This window comes from Corvus moneduloides, chromosome Z, assembly GCF_009650955.1.
Source record: "Corvus moneduloides isolate bCorMon1 chromosome Z, bCorMon1.pri, whole genome shotgun sequence".
In the NCBI taxonomy this organism is placed as follows: domain Eukaryota; kingdom Metazoa; phylum Chordata; class Aves; order Passeriformes; family Corvidae; genus Corvus; species Corvus moneduloides.
In genome coordinates, this window is record NC_045511.1 from 31,657,313 (window position 1) to 31,676,285 (window position 18,973).

Here is an 18,973-nt window from a genome sequence, read left to right on the forward strand (position 1 = left end):
TTATACCATAGTTGAACCACTGCTTTGCAGTAAATAGTTTTGGAAGTGTCTCAAATATATAACATAAAAGTTTGATAGTGCAAAAGGAATTTGGGTATCTGTTACACACCAGCTGCAACTTTTAGGTGTGTTGAATGTGAGCACTTCTGCATCATTGATGAAAAGTAGGTACCTTTTAGTTGCTAACATAGAAGTTCCCCAAACTTAAGATGAAAATTTATCAAACTATGCAAGGACAGAACGTTATTCTCTCTCATCCTCTGCAGGTATTTTGTATTCTACAGGAAACATGAATAAGCTTCTCACTCACATCAATATAAAAACAAACAAACAAACAAACAAACAAACCAACCCCCCTCTTAAATATCATATTGCCTTAAAACCTCTACCTATAAAACTCACTGAGAATGAATGAACATATTTTCAAGTAAGGCAACAGTACCAACTCCAACCTCACAGCTGGGCAAAGGGCACAGGGCCACAACTCATCTGAAGAGAGCTGGAAATACATAAGCATGCACATAGAAGTATCTTCTCCTTAGATACACTGTTAGCTCAATCGAGACGTCAAGAATTTTAGCAGCACACATAGTTCTATCACAAAGGGGGGAGGTTTGACAAGGCTGTCAAATCCTGTGTTGTTCCTTGTTTTCAAAGAATACAAAACAAAACATTTATTCACTAATATAATAAAAGTCGGAGGTCTTTGCAGTCTTTTGATTATACCTCTGGCATGTTCTCGCACTCAAACCTCCTTCCACATCTTTCTTGTAATATACATCAAACGTACATGAGAATGCCAAACAAATATGCCTTCCCCTGGGAAAAGAAATATTAAAAAATGTGTAGAAGTTACATATATATCTGGCAAATCCAGATATTTTTCCTTCGTAAATTTATACCTCCCTTCTTTTTTCCTCTTCAACTTTAATCTCTCTGCACCTACTACAACCAAAATCTGTTTTCTAATGTGAAACATAGATCACCAGATAGGTTTTAATTAAAAGGAATATTTAAGTTAAAAAAAAAAAAAAAAAGGTTGGTAATTAAGTGATCTTATGAATCTTTGTGTCTGTTTTGAGCACTGAAGGTAGTGAATGGGTATTTCTCTATCTGTTTTATGTTTTTATCTGGTTTTTTTATGTCTACAAGGACATAAAAAATCCTAAAATTTATGAACAGTCATGTTCTTGACGACCAAGGGGTCGTTTGTTAATGAATTTAATTAAGAATTAGAGGTAACATGGGAAGAAATGAAACACTGTGCCTCCACGGCTGCAGAAGTGAAGGAACCTACAATTGTGCTACTGTTTTCATTTACAAATCTATCAGTTTAGAATGCAATGTGCCCATGACCAAAGAACTATCTCTTCTGACCACAAAGAAATCTCTCAGGTATTAAAATTTTGGTTCATTTCAAAGACAAAAGGAGGAGTCCATAATTCTTCAAACTCCTCTGGAACTCTAAAGCCCTCTGTTCAAGATGTCTAGAAAGACAAGGCTATTGAGCAAAAAAGTAAAACCAGATTCAATTGCATCCCTCTAGGATAAGATTCGTGACCCATATGTCTTATCAATTAGAGGAAGAATACAAAGGAGTGGAAAGATCAGAACACTGTCTGATGAGGACCCAACAGTAGTTTATGAAGACAGTTTTCAAGCACAACAGTATTTAGACATTATAGCTTTTCCTTGGTGGGGAAAAAACACCAAGAAACAACCTGAATTAAATGTGAAAATGCAACCAAAAATATCAGCAATTTTGCTTTTTTATCCATCTATAGCTACAAAAGTTAAATGCATACTTAAATCTAACGAGTACACTCTTAAAATTGGTAGGAGGTTAGTGAGAAAACAGAAGTATCACAGAATTCCTTAGATAAAAATCAATCTGTCAAAGAGAGATCTAATTCAGGATTACATTTTCTAACAGCCTGTACTTTTTGTTAAGATATAATTCTTTACAAGGGTACACAGTAGTAAGGAATTTCAGTTTCACTTTTCTTTATATAAGTAATGTATATTCAATGTGATATATACATATAGACAAAAATGTTGGTATGACACAACTTGTAGTGTATTTATTTATTTATTTTTTTAATGCTTAAAGAAACCAAATGGTGGCAACACACCACTTAACAAAACAAAGTATGTATGTTCTTGTATTACTTATCAAGCAGCCATACATATTACCCTCAAAGCTGCTCCAGAGCCCTGTTCCAAACAAACTACGATGCTCACACTTAGCATGATACACATTTAGCAAACACATCTTGTTCTAGTGTGTGAAAAAAACCCCAAACAAACCAAAAAACCCACAAAGTCTCAAGCTGAATTCTGGTGAATCCAGACAATCTCACACCACATATTATTAAGGTACCCATTATTTAATCAGCTCCCTCTGCTTAGGAATTGGGCACAAAAAGTGGCAGGATCTTCTGTCACACAAGCATCTTAGCTGACAAGTGAAGGCACTTCTGAACCAAGGTAGGTTCTGTACTTCAATGAAAGTAACACAATATGATTTTGGCAGAGAACCCTATGAACAATTTGTATTACTTTCTTTTGTCAGTATAGGCACTTGAAAATGATGTGGTAATGGGCAACCCACATGCTTAGACCCTAAAGCATCCTAACAGTTTAAAATGCTTTTTTAGGAAAAAGAAAACTAGGAAATTCGCAGTGAACTTCTCCATTGTCCTGACAAATTGACCTACAAAGAGCACAAAAGTGGCTGCCTGGTAAACACATTCCTGTTCTTTACAGGCCTATTACAATTCTACTCTTTCACCCCTCTGAAATAAACTAATTGGATTTGTGCTTTGAAGGCCACTTCTCATTACATATGAGACTTCATACTTTATATTAAGCTCTGTCCCTCTTACAGAAGCATATCACTCTTGGTGTGTGTTGAAGCCTTTTTTCCAGTATCTCTTGTGGGGCCTGAGGAACAACAGCACTGCCATTGTTCTGGATCCCGTCTTGCTTCAAAATTAGTACTAGGTCATATGCTGACTCCTGAAAGATAAATATGGCAACCAGATGCTGCAAGAGTGAACATGCACAACCAGAAAACACTAGAGCTTTTAACTTGTCTTCAGTGTTCTCATACTGGCTCCTTTACTAGTCTGACTTACAAGGAAAAAAAATTAAAATGTGTCAAGATGACAACAAAAGCTCCTTCAGAGTGCCTGAAAAAGTCCCATCTTCTTGCAGTATATTCTGCAACATTATTACAGTACCTAGGAACTCTAAAAACGGATCCTAACTTTCACAGTGGTAAACAATATATGACTTTTCCTACACTGAAAGGATCATCCATGTGGTCAGCTATCCACCACAAACAATTTGGTTGCAGCTTCAGGCAGAGTACTTAAGTGAACTCCACAGATACCCCCACCCAGACAGTGATGGCCAGAGTGGTGGTGGGATTCAATAGTACAGGCTCCTTTTCTTCAGTAGCAGACGGATTTTGGGCAAATGACTTGCTGATCCCCATGTGCACTTTTAAAATCAGAAAAATGACAGTGACTTCCTCTGAAGTGCTTGCATCAGTTTTGTAAGAGAAGGATTACCCACTCTGTTTCCTTTTCCTTGATAAAATACTCATCTTTCACTACCTGTCCGCTTTCCTCCATATCATAAGAAAAACTTTAAGTTTACTGCTTTTAAAATATTTTTGTATCTTTGAAACAAACCTGCCTACAGATAACAGTACTGAAGTTTGTCAACAGCCAAGTACACTACAATTCACACACCTAGCTACACTAACAGCCTTCCAGTTTGTTTTTCTAGTGACATCTTCCTCACTTAAGAAAATCCCCACTCATTGTAATGCCATACATTACAAACACTCTCCTTTCATTTGACTTTCCACATCACCAGGGAGCAACTGAAGACTTCATCAGTTCTGTGCTTGTGCTGGTTTCAGCTGGGATAGAGTTAACTTTCTTCACAGTGTGAAGTACAGGGCTATCTTCTGGATTTGTGTTGAACACAGGGCTGGTATTTTTGTTATTGCTGAGCAGGGCTTACGCAGAGCCAAGACCTTTTCTGCTTTTTGCGCTGCTACTCCTACAATGGCGAGGAAGTTGGGGTGCATGGGAGATTAGGAGGAGACACAGCCAGGACAGGTCACCCCAACTGACCAAAGGGACATTCTGGACCATATGACACCACACTCCAGATATAAAGTATATGAAGGCGGGAAGAAGGAGGAACGGGGAACATTTGGAGTCTTGTTGTTTGTCTTCGCAAGTCACCATTAGGCATGATGGGGCCCTGCTCTCCAGAGATGTCTGACCACCTGCCTGCCCGTGGGAAGCACTGAATGAATTCCTTGTTCTGCTTTGCTTGTGTGCACAGTTTTTGCTTTCCCTATTAAACTGCCTTTGTCTCAAGCCAGGAGTTTTCAGCTTTTACCCTTCCAATTCTCTCCCTGATTCCGCTGATGGGGAGTAAGTAGCTGTGTGGGGCTTGGCTGATGGCTGGGGATAAACCACAACAATACCACTTAGTTGCCCTGAGATTATTTTCTTCTCAGCCATTAATATCTAACCTTAGTGATTTTTAATATCCAGTAATAAAACTATCCTAACAACCCTGAATCAGGTAATTTTAGACTACTTCTACCATTACTGATTTTCTAACTAAACTTAACATTTCTTAGCTCCTAATTTTTTGCATGTTCCTCAAAGTCACATGATCTTCTTGGCCACACAAGGCCCTTTGAAAAGTCACCAATTTCTTTAAGCATCTGTACAATATTGTAAGGTATGTGCCTTTACGTGTATTCTACAGGGAACTTTAAAATCAAAACATTTTAGGAATGATGCCACAGATCCTCCTGAACTCTAAGGAATATGTTATTTTCCAATTTTCCCATTTCATTCTCCACTCTATAAGCTTACAAGGTCAGTAGTAACTAGGTGCCATCAGACTTTGCTGCAGCTCATAATTTGGTGACATTCTTGTTCTGCACAGTTATCAAAACAGGAGTCTTACTGTAGCGCTGAGCTGCAGTATTTTGTTTCCTGATACTAGCTCTGTGGGAGCAATGCTTGGATAGCAAGCCATATTAAATTTATAGACCTTGGTTTTTTATTCCCATTTAGAGAATAAACAGCATAAACACTAAGCAATATAGAAGTTGTCCTTCAAATCCTATTACCCATCTCAACACTTCACTGTGAACCTTCTTCCACCTATCTGTATTCTTCAGGCATACTTAAAATAGTAGAAAATAACCCCTCTGTGTCTCTACAAAATACATACATAAAAGGCATTAAGCCAAAGGTGTATGTATCAAAGACTTCCAGAAGAGAAGTACCCAAGTTGCAAAAAAACAAAACAAAATTTGTAGTCACTCCTAGTTTCTCATTATAGGCATTAAAAAAAAAGTATAGTTTAGAACAAGTTCTCATTGCAGTACACCAAAATCTTTGACTTATAATATTACTACGTTTCAGTCTTCTTACCCCTGTGATTAGTATTTAGTACTTACAGCAATGCTGTCCTTTTATCCCATGTTTAATGTCAAAAAATAACTGCTGATAACAGGTTAAGAAGTTTCAACTGTGCATTTCAAACAGTGACTTCAATCCCCAATACTGTACACAGAGGAAAAAACAAAAGCCTGACAAGAAACACTTAAGTTAAAACAGGGGCATGTATTTTTTGATAATGCACTAAATTATTTCCTTTCAAATCATGGACTCCCATGGCCTGGATTTCTGAAGTCATGATCAGGCAGTCTCAGGGCAAGAGGAGCCCTGAGAATTAAAAGAAAATTGAAGACAATTTCATATAAAGGTTGTTTTAAGAAACTGCATGTTTCTGTATACAGCTATTCTCTAAACTTTAAACCAATAAAGTATAAATTTTACTTCTGTTATAATCAAAAAGGTAGAGAAGTTAGGACTTCATCTTTTGAGAAATCATCATATTTAAAAGATTTAAAAAATGAGTATTACAGGTGCAATCACTAGGAAGAAATACTGAAATGCTAGTCCCATGTGTTTGACATCAAAAGAAAATACATGTCCAGGATCAGCAACATCGTAGAGCAGTGGATTGTCACAAAATCATTTCTCACAAGTTACAACCTGTTTCAAGTATGATGCAACAGAAACATCAAACTGGATAGGACACAAGAACAATTATTTATTCTAAATACTGACAAGACTTTACAGTTAGAAATAATTCTGAGACTAGTACATCTACAAAGGAATTCTAAAAAGACTACATGCTAGTCCTTACTACTAATCTCTCAATGCAGTCCATCACCACCTTTCTTGTACTTGCAGTTTCATGTAAGCCACCAATGAACAACCTTCCTACAAAATGTCACTAGGATTTTTTTTCTGCCTGTAGACCGTGGCACTTTTAACAGTAGTCACTGTTACTAAGTATATTTATTAGTCTGATAATTTGCTGTTATCAGACCAAAATAAAAAAAATCAGAAATACATGTGCAGCAGTTTAAAAAAAAAAAAAAAAAAAAAAAAAAAAAAAATTCAGTTCTTCTAGAGAAGAAAACACGCCTGCTTATTAGAACACAAGAACTTGGCCCTTATTTTTAGCGCACTAATTGGAGAAGTGATTAATAAGTAGAAACACAAAAATATAGCAACAAATTACAGGAGTTTGAAATTATCACTTACCAAAATCTACTCTTGTTAGTATGCACTGCATTGGATGGTCAGTTGTATGCCTTGTTGTCGTTGCACCACTTTCATAACAAGTTGCACACAGATCGTAATCGTAGCAAATTAAACACTTGTATCGGCGGCCTCGAAAATTTCCTTTTAAACATGCATCACAGCTGACACCTGTAAACAAATAAAATTGCTTTAAGACAGCAACAAATGCACTTATTTTTTATGAGGAAGATTTGTTGCTATTGCCTCTCAGTAACTAAACAGAGCCAACCATGTCTGACATGTGCAGCTGACATGAGACTCGATTTATAATGCATTTGTGTCTTTAAAAGACACTGCTCTCCCAAAATCAGAATCTTGAATTCTTGAAGTAAAGCAGACTCAAGCACCTGAAATAATAACAGGTTAAGTTATAAAAGCTCTTCAGCTCCACCTTCCTACAGACACCTTTACCCCTTAGTATTGACTGGTATTTTAACTATTCAGTCAGGAATTGTGCCACTTTTAAAAGGTAAATTGTATAATGGTTGATCAAGAGGAAAGAAAAACAACAACCAAATCAACCACTGGCAAAAATGTACTAGCTAGCTTTCCAGCCTTTAATTCAACACTTCCTAATATGTTAATTCTGAATAACACCATAGCCATCCCTGACATTTCATGTGCGGTAGAAATTAGGATGTTTTTCTACGTTTTTTTAATTTAGGCTGCATGAGTTCTCTCCATTCTATTTCTCCCTTAAGCTCATGCTTTGCTATGTAAAGTAGCCACACTGCATGTGTGTCTGAGAAAGGCTTTATAGCTTCAAGAAGTTTTCATTTTTCTCTGTATGGTTTCAGTTCTCCCTGGGTTGCCTAGTTAAGTGCAGAAGTGACATTGTCTTGTAATCTGTGAAGGCGAACACAAACATCTTTCAACCGCAGCAGCAAATTAAGGACCTTCACGAAAGAAACCAGTGTGTACAACCCAAGGCAGGATTTGGATCAACATCCTCTTTCAGCAACAGTTAAGATTTCTTCTTCACAGTTTGGTAAAAGCACAGACAATTTTAGAGCAAACTGCCAGAACAAGAGTCACATTAGCCATATATCTATTTTTTAAACCGAGTTGTTCTGGTGTGAGTTACAGAATATTTTTGCTTTTTTTTTTTTTTTTTTACTACTCCACTCTATAGCATCTGAACAGAAGCTCTACCACAAGTAATTCAGAAACACATTGATAAGCAATTACTTTTGAATCTCCCCTACTTGTTCCAACAATTGCATCACTGCAGTTAGATGAACAGTGAGCAAAATTATTTTATCACTTTTGCCTTTAGTTTCTTCATCTATCGGGACAGCCTGAAGCACTATTAGCTTCTAAGGTATAATCACGGTGCTTATGTGAATACTGAACCTGTTTTTTATTCACCTCACTGCATATCTATTCTGCAATCATCCCTCTACATGGAACAGCGTATTAGAAGAAAATATCTCCAGAATCTTTGTTAATAGCCGAACTATGTTTCGAGGATGGCCACGTTAGCATCTTCAAAATTGGTTTGGTTGGCTTAAAAAAGAAAAAATGAAAAAACCGCCTTTCTCACTTAACTTTCTTTTTCCTGAAGTTTCATCCAAAAACTCTGAAGGATTTTTAACAATCTGATGATGTGGATGCTGACAGCAGGCTAACTTCTGAGAACACTTGCTTGCTAACTCTGTAAACTGAATTTCACTGCTTCAGTTGGTGTGTTTGCTTTCTTCCTCCCACACAGAGACCCACAAAATTCTACCTATGCAGCACGCAGATCTTCCCAACAATTGATGCTGCACACACAATACTTAGCAGCTACTGGCAGCACTGCAAGTCTTTTTGTTGCCTACTGAACTTTCTAGAAAACAGCTGATTAGCAAGTTAGACGTCACACTGAAATAAGCAAACTAGTTTAACCTAGAATCTATGTCAGACACTAACAGCTTTCCAAATGAAGTACTAACCCATGCTTCTCCAGAAAGTAGTATTTTTCCCATTCTTTTCATTTAAGCTCAAAACAACTGATTTAATGCAGATGTAAGACTCTTTGCAACAAACTCCTGTCATGTTTTCTCTCAAACATTTACATCATTCCTACTTGAAGACAGACATTTTTAAGAAGCTCTGATTTACGTGTTTTCTTCACGTCAGTACTTCTCCATATTACTCCAATCTGTAACCTCTATATATGATGTGATATTAACTGTGGGGAAATTCAGCCATCAACATAAATCACAAAAATGTCTGTATTTAAAATTTTAGAACATTTGCAGTGAGAATCTACCAGGTCTTCAAATAACAGATGAACTTTGTTACTTATGATCAATTATTAGAACATCTATAATTTGATTCAAACAGAAAAACTAATATTAGTGTAACACATCTCTATGGCTGGTGAAGTCAGACCAAGAGAGTAGCAATGTTCTAGAGACAGCATTCTTTCTGCATCTCTCAAAGTTGGTATTTTACAACAACTACCACATCCTTCCCTTTGAGGAACAGGCTGGCAGCAAGGGATGTATCAGGTTACTCTTATATCCTTTTCTATAGCAGAGAATGAAAACTGCAAAAGGGAAAATTATTAAATCAAAATTTAGGCATTAAACACATGCTTAAATCCCCAGACCTTCCCCTGAATCCAGCAGGATTTATTTTCCAGAAATTGTATTACTGATTTTTCCCTTTTTAAAAGTCTGAACAAAGTCAGGCCTGACAGTTCTTCCTATTCCTCTTCAAGCCTATTACTTGGCTGCCAAAATCTCAACTACCTACCCAACACGTGATCTAGAAAGTGAAATAACCAAGTAATTTCATCCCACCTTATTCTTTCTACTATAACGAAAGCTTTTGATTTGAATCTTTTACGCTTTAATCTTTACATCAAGTGAAATTACAAAAGTTCATTCTGCACAAACCTCAAACACTCAAAGATAACATACTTTATTTAGCACAGCCTATCTTTCAGTATGTGTCTATCCAACATTTCCCTGCATTTACTTTACATTTCCAAGTATGGCAGGTATGCTACAGATCCAAGACTATCAGATTAAACAGGATGTATCCACATTAATTACTGGTTTTGAGAAAAATACCCCACAGTCTAAAGACTATGGACCACATGAAAGCAAGGAACAAAAGCACAGAACAAACCAAAAGAGAAGTATGAACAATCTGTGACAACTATTTAAATACACTTCTGACTTGAAAGAACTGTTACTATTGACTTTTAAAAGAATCATAAAATGAAATCCTGTTAACTCCAAATGACTTGCTGTTCAATGAGAACTTCTGATTAACCTTAAGGAAAACATCAGCTTGGAATGGTAAGAGTAAGAAATATCTATTTTAGTTACAAATTACATTACATCACAGATGATTTGGAGGCATCCTCAAATTTTGTTCTATTTTGTTACTGCTACACAAGTACCAACATATACTGCATAACATAGATCTAATGAAAACTTTTCTCCTCCGTGTACAATGCTCTTTTAGTGCAACATTATTCCACCAGAGGACAGCATTGTGCTAAAAGCTTTTGGTTCACCTTCAACTAACGAACACCGGGTTCTGAAAGTTTCTTCAGAAGCATTCCCTTGAAGTATCAACACTCAATCTCTCCAGCTTCACACTTTGAGTGAAGTGAGTCAGGACATACCTAACAGTCCCACCAATAAAGTATGTTTTACCCCTTCAATAGAAAAGTCTTACTACATTTTTATTGAGCCCACAGGTTCTTTTAATCCAGGTCAATTATTTCAGCATTTTACATGTAGCACATTGAATGATTTGAATGATTTGTTGAGTGATTCTAGGAAAAAAGAAAAAGTCGAAACAATTATCTTCCCCAACACCTTTCATATTTTGATCCTGATAGCCAAGCATAATTTGATTTTATGACACTGAACTGTTTTGCTAGAAATTAACGAAAATGAATGCAACTGGTCCTGGGTTTAATAGATACACCAAAGACAGCACATAACCTGGATTCATAATGGAGAGAGTAACACTGAAAAAACCACGTGGTTCAAATACTATATACCTCAGGATTAATTTGTATTTATGATTACAAGCAAAGCTATGAGGTAACATCAGTGAAAGTGTCCTTAGTGTCCCAAGCCATTACTGCCTTGGATAGACACACATTTGTAAAAAAAGCAAAGGTTTTTTCCCCCTACTTGGTGTCCTCAGAAACTAAGGGCAATCAGAATAATAATGATATTAAAAGCCCAGTAATCTGAGCCAGACAAAATTACCTGAGAAACTGTAGGAAACCCAGCATCTTTTTTGTCTTATAAAGAGCATATGGTGAAAGATTAGCTATACAGAGATGCTGAAATACATTTCAGCCTCAAAATGAGGCCATGAACTTTATCAATACTTAGAAATTTCTAAAAATTAAACAACACCTTTCAAGAAAATACCAGTCATTAGAAAACATTTTAAACACATATGAAGCCAACATGTGAAGTATTCAAACAGTGAAAACAAAAATTACCTCCAAAGAAGAATATTTAGTCATTCTGCTCTTCCTGAGAATTAAATTAATTTCCTCCTCTTAGCAATACATTGGCAGACACTAATTTCATGGGTAGTTATCAGCAGTTAGCATTCCTGCCAGCAGCTCAACATCCAAAACCCAACCTTCCAGCCAATTTAGGTATTGTTTTTCGTTCATCAGTGCTCAGAGGGAGGATCACTGTATTTCTTTAATGTACAACACAAATACAAAATTAGCCCATCAATGGTTTCTTCTCTGGAAAGAAAATGCCAGTTACTTCAGAATTTCTTCGTAACTTACATAAAGTACTGAAAGGATTCACCCTTCTAAAGACTGAAAGTATTATATGCAAGAGTACCACTGAATTTCAGGGGACTGGATAAACTTCAAGGTTTCTACCTTTCAAAAACCCGAACTTAAGCATGCAAGTGAAACTTAAAATGTTGTGCCACCTCTTTCGTGGTACAAATGGTTGCAATCTGTATACTGCATTTTATTTCTATATTTTGAAGATCATAAGTAATAGTCCTTTTTAAATGCATCTGATAGTGTAAGATGCTCTTTTCATATGATTGTTATGGGTTTGTTCAGTTTTAAATAAATCTGCTTGACATTAACTACCTCATCTACAGTCTACATGCCACACAGCATGTCCAAACCTTAAGATATTCTATTTACGCAGTTCAGCTGTTTCCAAGACTGAAGACAGGAAAATATATCCCATTTGATAATACTTAATAAAGAAGAAATGCCAATTGTTTCTTACTTTAATAGACTCATTTCTTAATGTAGACTACTGCCTGGTTTGACAGGTCAAATTCTAAGAACTTCTGCTGTTTCTGTGAACATTTCACCAGAAAAATCAACCAAATCTAAGAACATTCATTTTTGTTTACTTTTCCTCATGTTTACTAAAGCAGACTGTGAAAACAAACATTAAAGACACCTACAACATAGAACCTATTTCTTCGCCCTTGCAGCTACAAGTACTGAACAAAAAATTCACACAGTAAACCCTTGAGAAAACCAAAAACACTCTGTCCCCCCACATAGCATGTACGCAACACGGCCAAACATGCAGGACCTTCTTAGAGCAAAGAGGAAAAAGAAGTAACCAGACTGAAAAGAACTAGTAGGATTAAAGTTGCAGACAGAGATGTTGTTGACTTGGAAATGGGGAAAAAAAAGGAGGAAAGAGAGGGAATTGGGCCTACAAAAGGCTTTTCGTTTTCTTCACTGCACTCCTCCTTCCTCTCGAGTCTGGAGTAGAAACAGACACCTAACCTCTCTGTTGTCAATAATTTTCATGAAGCCCACTTGCCTGATACTTAGAATCACAGAATCACAAAGGTTGGAAAAGACCTTTAAGATCACCAAATCCAACTGTCCACTCAGCAATACCACTGTAATCTCTAAACAACTAAACCGTATCACCCCGTGCCAGATCCAGATGCCTCTTGGATACCTGGCTCCACTACACCCCTGGGCAAACGAATCCAATTCCTGACCACCCAAAATTTTTTTTTCTAATATCTAATCTGAATCTTCCCTGTCTCAGGAGCAGGCCATTTCCTCTTGTCCTCTCACTGCAGGCACATTGAAAGAGACCGACCTCCATCTCACTACAACCTCCTTTCGGGTAGTTGTAGAGAGTGATAATGTCCCCCCTGAGCTTCCTCAAGACTAAACAAACCCAGCTCCTTCAGTCATTCCATATTTTCTGGACTTTTTTGCAAGCCTTGCTGCCCTCCTCTGGACACATGCCAGCACTTCGATGTCCTTTTTAAAGTGAAGAGACAACTGAATGCAATACTTGAGGCATGGCTTCGGCAGTGCTGAGAGAGGGGGACAGTCATTACCCTGGTGTAAAAACAAAGAATTGAACAGTACAGCTGGCCCAGCAAGTTTCAGACTTGATCCAAAGCCTCAGCCAGCCTGCTGCAAAAAGAAGTTTTTCTATTTTTGCTTTCACATTCCAGGTTGTGGAAGTTTTATGCACAACAGTTTCAGTCATCTAGGGCATCAGGAACAAGTGATTAGTAAGCACTTGCAAAACATGCCCAGATCTATGCAGAACTCATGCAGGATTTCTGATCAAGTCAATTTGGATTTCCAATTTAATATTTGATACTATCTCACATGTCTCTTATCATTCCATTAATATAATTTAATTTGACCATCAAAACCATCACAACACAAAGACCTGCTAAAGTACTGTAAATACATTAAAAATAAACAGATTGCAATGGAGCACATGAGGTCTGTAGTGTGGCAAAGAACTGGCACCAGACATGATTTTATTTAACAACTCTGTTAATCTGGAAAATGGCAAACAGAATGTGAATTCTATTAACAGAAAAATACTTAAACTGAGAAAGCTACAAACAGCTCCAGGGCAAGAAAATAACAGTAACAGTACTAAGCTACATCCTGTATCTAGTAAAATCAATGGAAAAGTTTCTCACTCAATAGGACACGACCACATTCCTGAGTTTGTTTCAGGATGAGACAACAGAAATACACTGCTCAGGCAAGCACCAGCTAAAAGAGAATTGGGCTGGGGGAAAAGTACATTACACACAAGTGAGTTTTACAGGCGAAGGAAACATCAAGAAAACACTAAAATCCTAAAAAGAAATTAAACAAAAGAACTGGTACTTCTCTGCTGAGCCATAAAAGAATTAACATATCCTTTTCTCAGAAAATAAACCTTTGTGCACTTTGGATTACCATTATTTAGGCAGAGTGGCATAAAAAGGGAAAAACACACAAGGAGAATAAGACACATGTCCCGTAAGGCTTGGGAGACAACTGAGCAGTACAGACCAGTTGAACAGAGAAGTAAACATGCTTGAAGAATGCTTTTTCTGTGAGCCACTGTTTCAGGCAGATAAGAAAAAAACCCCCACAACACTTGGCAGAGGCTAAGAGCTTAGCTGAAATTAACTATTTGGGTACACCTTAAACATAGCTCTGGTGTAAGGAATACACACTCAGCTTTACCTCCTTTTGCACTATTAAACTCACTCCTGATCCTTTTAAACATTACCCAAATAAGCAAACATGGCAAGCTTTTCCCACCCTGTGGGATGGGGAGAAGGCAAGATTTATCATAGGTAACAATGCAGAAAGTAGGCAATACTGGCTAGGAAACCAAGGAGCTGGAAGTGAGAGACACAAGAAGTCTGCATGCAGCAAGTGCTTTAGCTCTAGTCGTAATGCTTTGTGAATTACATGCCTCATAATAGCTCAGACTTAAAAGACTTGCATTAAGTGGTCTGGAAATACACACTTTCCAGGTCATGAAAACACAACTAGAAAGCAGTTGGAAGAGGGAGGGATATAAAATCAAATGGTTCTTCTCATCATTGAAGAAAGCAGCAATGCCTAAAACAAGGCAGTCACACCTAGATTCCTCCCAGCCAATTCACGTCATAGAGAGGAGCACAAGAACACTTTCAAACTTAAAGACTACCTTCAAAATCACCATTTTGAATGGCATCACAATATCATAAAAATAATTTATCTTTCCTTAACACCACAAGAGGTCTAGTAACTTGTAAAAATACGTAAGTCTCTGAACACAACACAGAGGGGCAATAGGAGCTTAAAATCCTACAACATATTCATTTAAGTAGTTGCAATATTCTATCCTGGGCTTTCTCAAAGCATTGTTCTTACTCTGAACATAAACGGACTGCCTTGACAACTCTTTCTCCCACTTTTTTGTTATATAGAACTGCTTGTCAGGCTGATAACATGTCTCCAGAAACTACAAACGCTTACGATGGGAAGGCTAAGTAGAGCACTGTGGGAAACACAGTAACCTAAAGCAAAGGTTTCATGTCTACTTCGATTAGGCTTTGAGCTTGTTCTGTTCCTCCACCTCTTCTTTCCAGTTCTTCATGGCATAGACTTCTTTCCTAATTCAAACAATCATATAATTGTCTGGGTTGGAAGGGACCTTAAAGATCACCTAGATCCAACATCCCTGGTACAGGCAGGGACACCTTTCACTAGACCAGGCTGCTCCAAGCCCCATCCAAACTGGCCTTAAACACTTCCAGGGATGGGGCATCCACAGCTTCCCTGGACAACCTGGTCCAGTGCCTCACCATCTGCAAAAGAGTTTTAACATCTAACCCAAACCCATCCTCTTTCAGTTTGAAGGCATTCTCCCTTGTTCTGTCACTACATGCCCCTGCAAAAAGTCCCTCTCTAACTTCCTCGTAGGCTACCCTCAGGTACTGGAAGACCACAATGAGGGTACCCCTAAAACCTTCTCTTTTCCAGGCTGAAAAATTCCAGTTCTTTCAGCCTTTCCTCATAGGAGGAAATCCTCTAGTCAACCTGGTGGCCTCCTCTGGTCTCACTCCAACAGGTCCCTGTCCTTCCTGTGCCGGGACCCCAGAGCTGGATGCAGTGTTCCAGGTGGGGTCTCACCAGAGCAGAGCAGAGGGGCAGAATCCCCTCCCTCCCCTGCTGCCCACGCTGCTTTGGATGCAGCTCAGCATACAACTGGCTTTCTGGGCTCTCAGATCATGTCCAGCCTCTCATCCACCAGCATCCTCAAGATCATCTTGGCAGGGCTCCTTATATGTTGCTCATATGTTCCCTGTATTGGCAACACAACCATTTGCCAGCCATACCAAATGCCTTACCTTTCCCCTTGTTTTCCTCATTAGGAAGAGTTTCGCTGAGCTTTATTACCTGTAGTTTTGTTCTTCTTGTCCCTTTAAACCGCACATGCATAAAAAACCAAAGACGATCAAGTATTATGTTCTAGAACATTTCCCTGACAGTCCTGATCATCTCACATATGTATCCAACTTACTTTTAAGAATAATTTACTAAACACTCTATTTGAAAATAACATGTCACATAATTTTTCTATAGAGCTTCCAATCTATCACTAAACACTAAAACCCATCACTAATTTGTAGATCATAGCTCATGAGTCTTCAGTACTTAAGAACTTTTAATGTAATTAGCTCATTTTCTTAAACAAGACTCAAATGTTTTACTTTATTTGCTGAACCACAAAATAAACCAGGTGTCAGCAATACAGCATTTTATCAAAACAGGTAAAATGTACCTCACTTCAGGATTTAGGAAAAAAGGAGAGGGATGATCAAACACCCCTTAGGTCTCACTACTTCTTACTACAAGGTCAGCTGCCATACTACAGTTACAAAATGCATGAAACAGTATTTTAAGAATAAAGAAAAAATTATGTGTAACAAAAAAATCTGACAGATCTTTATTGAAAGCATTTTTAAACAATCTATTAGAAAAAAAAATCTGTAATACAAAGATACTAGTGAGGAAAACCTAGATAATGAAGTAGGGGAAGGTGGACATATGACAGGTATTTTAGCTGTTTCACCTCAATTTCTGCCTCTTGGAAGCACAAGATTTTTTCCTTTCAGACTAACTTATAAGCTCTGTTCTCCACTGCCGATTGGACTCTGCTTGAATTCACACAAAGGTGGTTTTCACCCACTAAACTGTTGAGCTTCTTCAAGTTCTCAAATGTTTATGAGCAAAAATCACTCATCCACAAACTTGTATCTTCTGTAACTCATACCTTCTTCTTTTAACACATACATTGTTTTTTAGGACTGCCTCACTGTACACTGTGTTGCATTCTAAAGTTTGATGTGTGTCAAACATGCAATCACAAATATTACAAGTCTCCTAGTCTACACATAACTGTAAAATGAGCTTGGGTATGAGCCTGATACTCCTTCCATTTCCCTTGACAGTCTTCCAGGTGATGTCACTGGGATGCATGGATGAAGAGACACCTTCAGCTCGTTGAGCTGAATAGGATGCCGACAGTCCTGGTACACCTTCAAGACAGCTGTTATTTTCTGAGCTCTTTGTTGACTGTTGCAACACACCAGCTTATTACAATACACAATAAGTATTAACTACTTTCCTTCCAAGTTCTTCTGCATGTGCCAGAGTTGGCATCTACCTTACTTCACTGACACACTTCTCAGCAGAGCAGTCAAACTCAGAAGCAACTCAGTACTTTTTACCTTCCTGAAGTTCATGGTTCTGTCTGACTATAAAATTTTTCAGGATGAAAGAGGTATGGCAATGCACCTGAAATGCTGTCCACATAAAATATATATTTACAGCTAAGAGGTTTGCAAGGGTTTTTTTTTATTTGCAGACATCCTTCCGTACAGGTAACAGACCCAAATGTAACTTAGACCCTATAGTGAATCCATTTTTCTTGTGTACAATTAGAAGATGCCTACAATTGTTGCAGGACGAAAACAAAAGGACCCAATTATTTACATACAACTTCTTTTGTCTTCTTTAACCCTAAGGCTTGCTCCATCCTAAATACAGCTCATCAGATTTCCCCTGCAATTTCTAATTTCTGAGGTATTTCTGAGTCCCAGCAGCTTCTCTAGAGTTTTTCAATTAACTAGAACAAACTGCGCTGAACTAAACCATACTACAGTGTCGACTTTTAAATTTTCTATACACTGCCAGGATCACCAAATGCTCAGCACTACGGAGGAACATGCAGACAATGTCATCTTACCGATTAGGGACATTTAATGCTATGTCCTATTACACAAGCTAAGAAAATGTCTGCTTTCTTGAAAAGTGGTAATCTTTGAAGAAGGACTTTAGAAGGAACGAATAGTAGGTTTGGAAGAAGCTCAACACAACATTTAGTGAAAGCATAACAAGAGTGTTCATCAGCAGATGACCTGAAATACTTCCTCTGAAGAGATACATCATGGTACACCCCAAAGTTAGAGCCTGGAGTCCTGCACCTCATTCAATGATCACCTTGAAGTACTTCATTCCTGGCTAAATAAATGTATTCTGGCATTCAATTCCCAACAACCCATTCCTTTACTTTCTGGTAGTTTTCCTTTAATTCCTAATGCTTTCAGGAACAAGATATTAACTGAGCTTTGAGGCACAGTAAGAATGACACTTCCCAGTAACTGGCTCCAATACTTAAGAGCTGGATAACATTCTAACAAACTATGAGATAACCCAAAACTTATTAATAGTTTCCATTTATACTTCTTTTTTTTTAATGTGACATGAGTTAAACTTGAGAGTTTGCATCTTGCAGATTCTCTGCTTCCAAATAAACTCCAAACAGCAGTTTGCAACAGCACAAGAATGCTATCAATAGCAACCTCTACCAGTACAACTTTGACTAGTAACAGTCAATTTTTCAGTTATCTACACTGTAAAGACATGTTTATATTCTAATGAATCTTTACACGTATATCCTCATTTCCAAAGAATATATTTGCATATCTTCTACAGCAAAAATCTCAAGCTGTTTTCTCTGCTCACCGCCAGAGTCGTTCAGAATAAGAACGTTGTTGTCAGACCCTGCCTGGCATTTCAGAGGCCTTATGGCAGACAACCTTGGGAAAGATACCTGCAGATCACAGTACCCATTCTTTCTGAATTCAGGAGGGCAAATAGGCTTTTATTCATCTTTGGAATTTTCTAAAATTTAAGATAACCAAGTGAGAAGAGAGCTGGAAAATGTGTCTGACCTACTCCTGAGTCAAGACATTCCGCAGTTTCTACTCCATCTTCTTACTCCAGCAAAGCATCTAACTAGTGTAATCAACAGGTTGTGGCTAACAGCAGAAATAACTGACTTCTACCTGCACAGTCAGAGATCAAATTACACTTACTGACATTTTCATCTTATCAGAACAGTACAAGTGAAAGCAGGAAACAGGTATGGAATTAAAATCATCTGCACTATCTTATGCACATCCAGACTGAAAAAAGCTTAGTCATG

General features: G+C 37.7%; 1 protein-coding gene across 1 annotated transcript in view; it reads right to left on the reverse strand.

Annotated features, from left to right (window-relative positions):
- Positions 1 to 18,973, reverse strand: part of LOC116437960 (E3 ubiquitin-protein ligase KCMF1) — a 46,402-nt gene that overhangs the window by 16,633 nt on the left and 10,796 nt on the right. Inside the window, exon 2 of the mRNA XM_032096364.1 lies at positions 6,663 to 6,830. Coding sequence (XP_031952255.1) covers positions 6,663 to 6,830 — 168 coding nt within the window. The remainder of the gene's footprint in view (positions 1 to 6,662; positions 6,831 to 18,973) is intronic.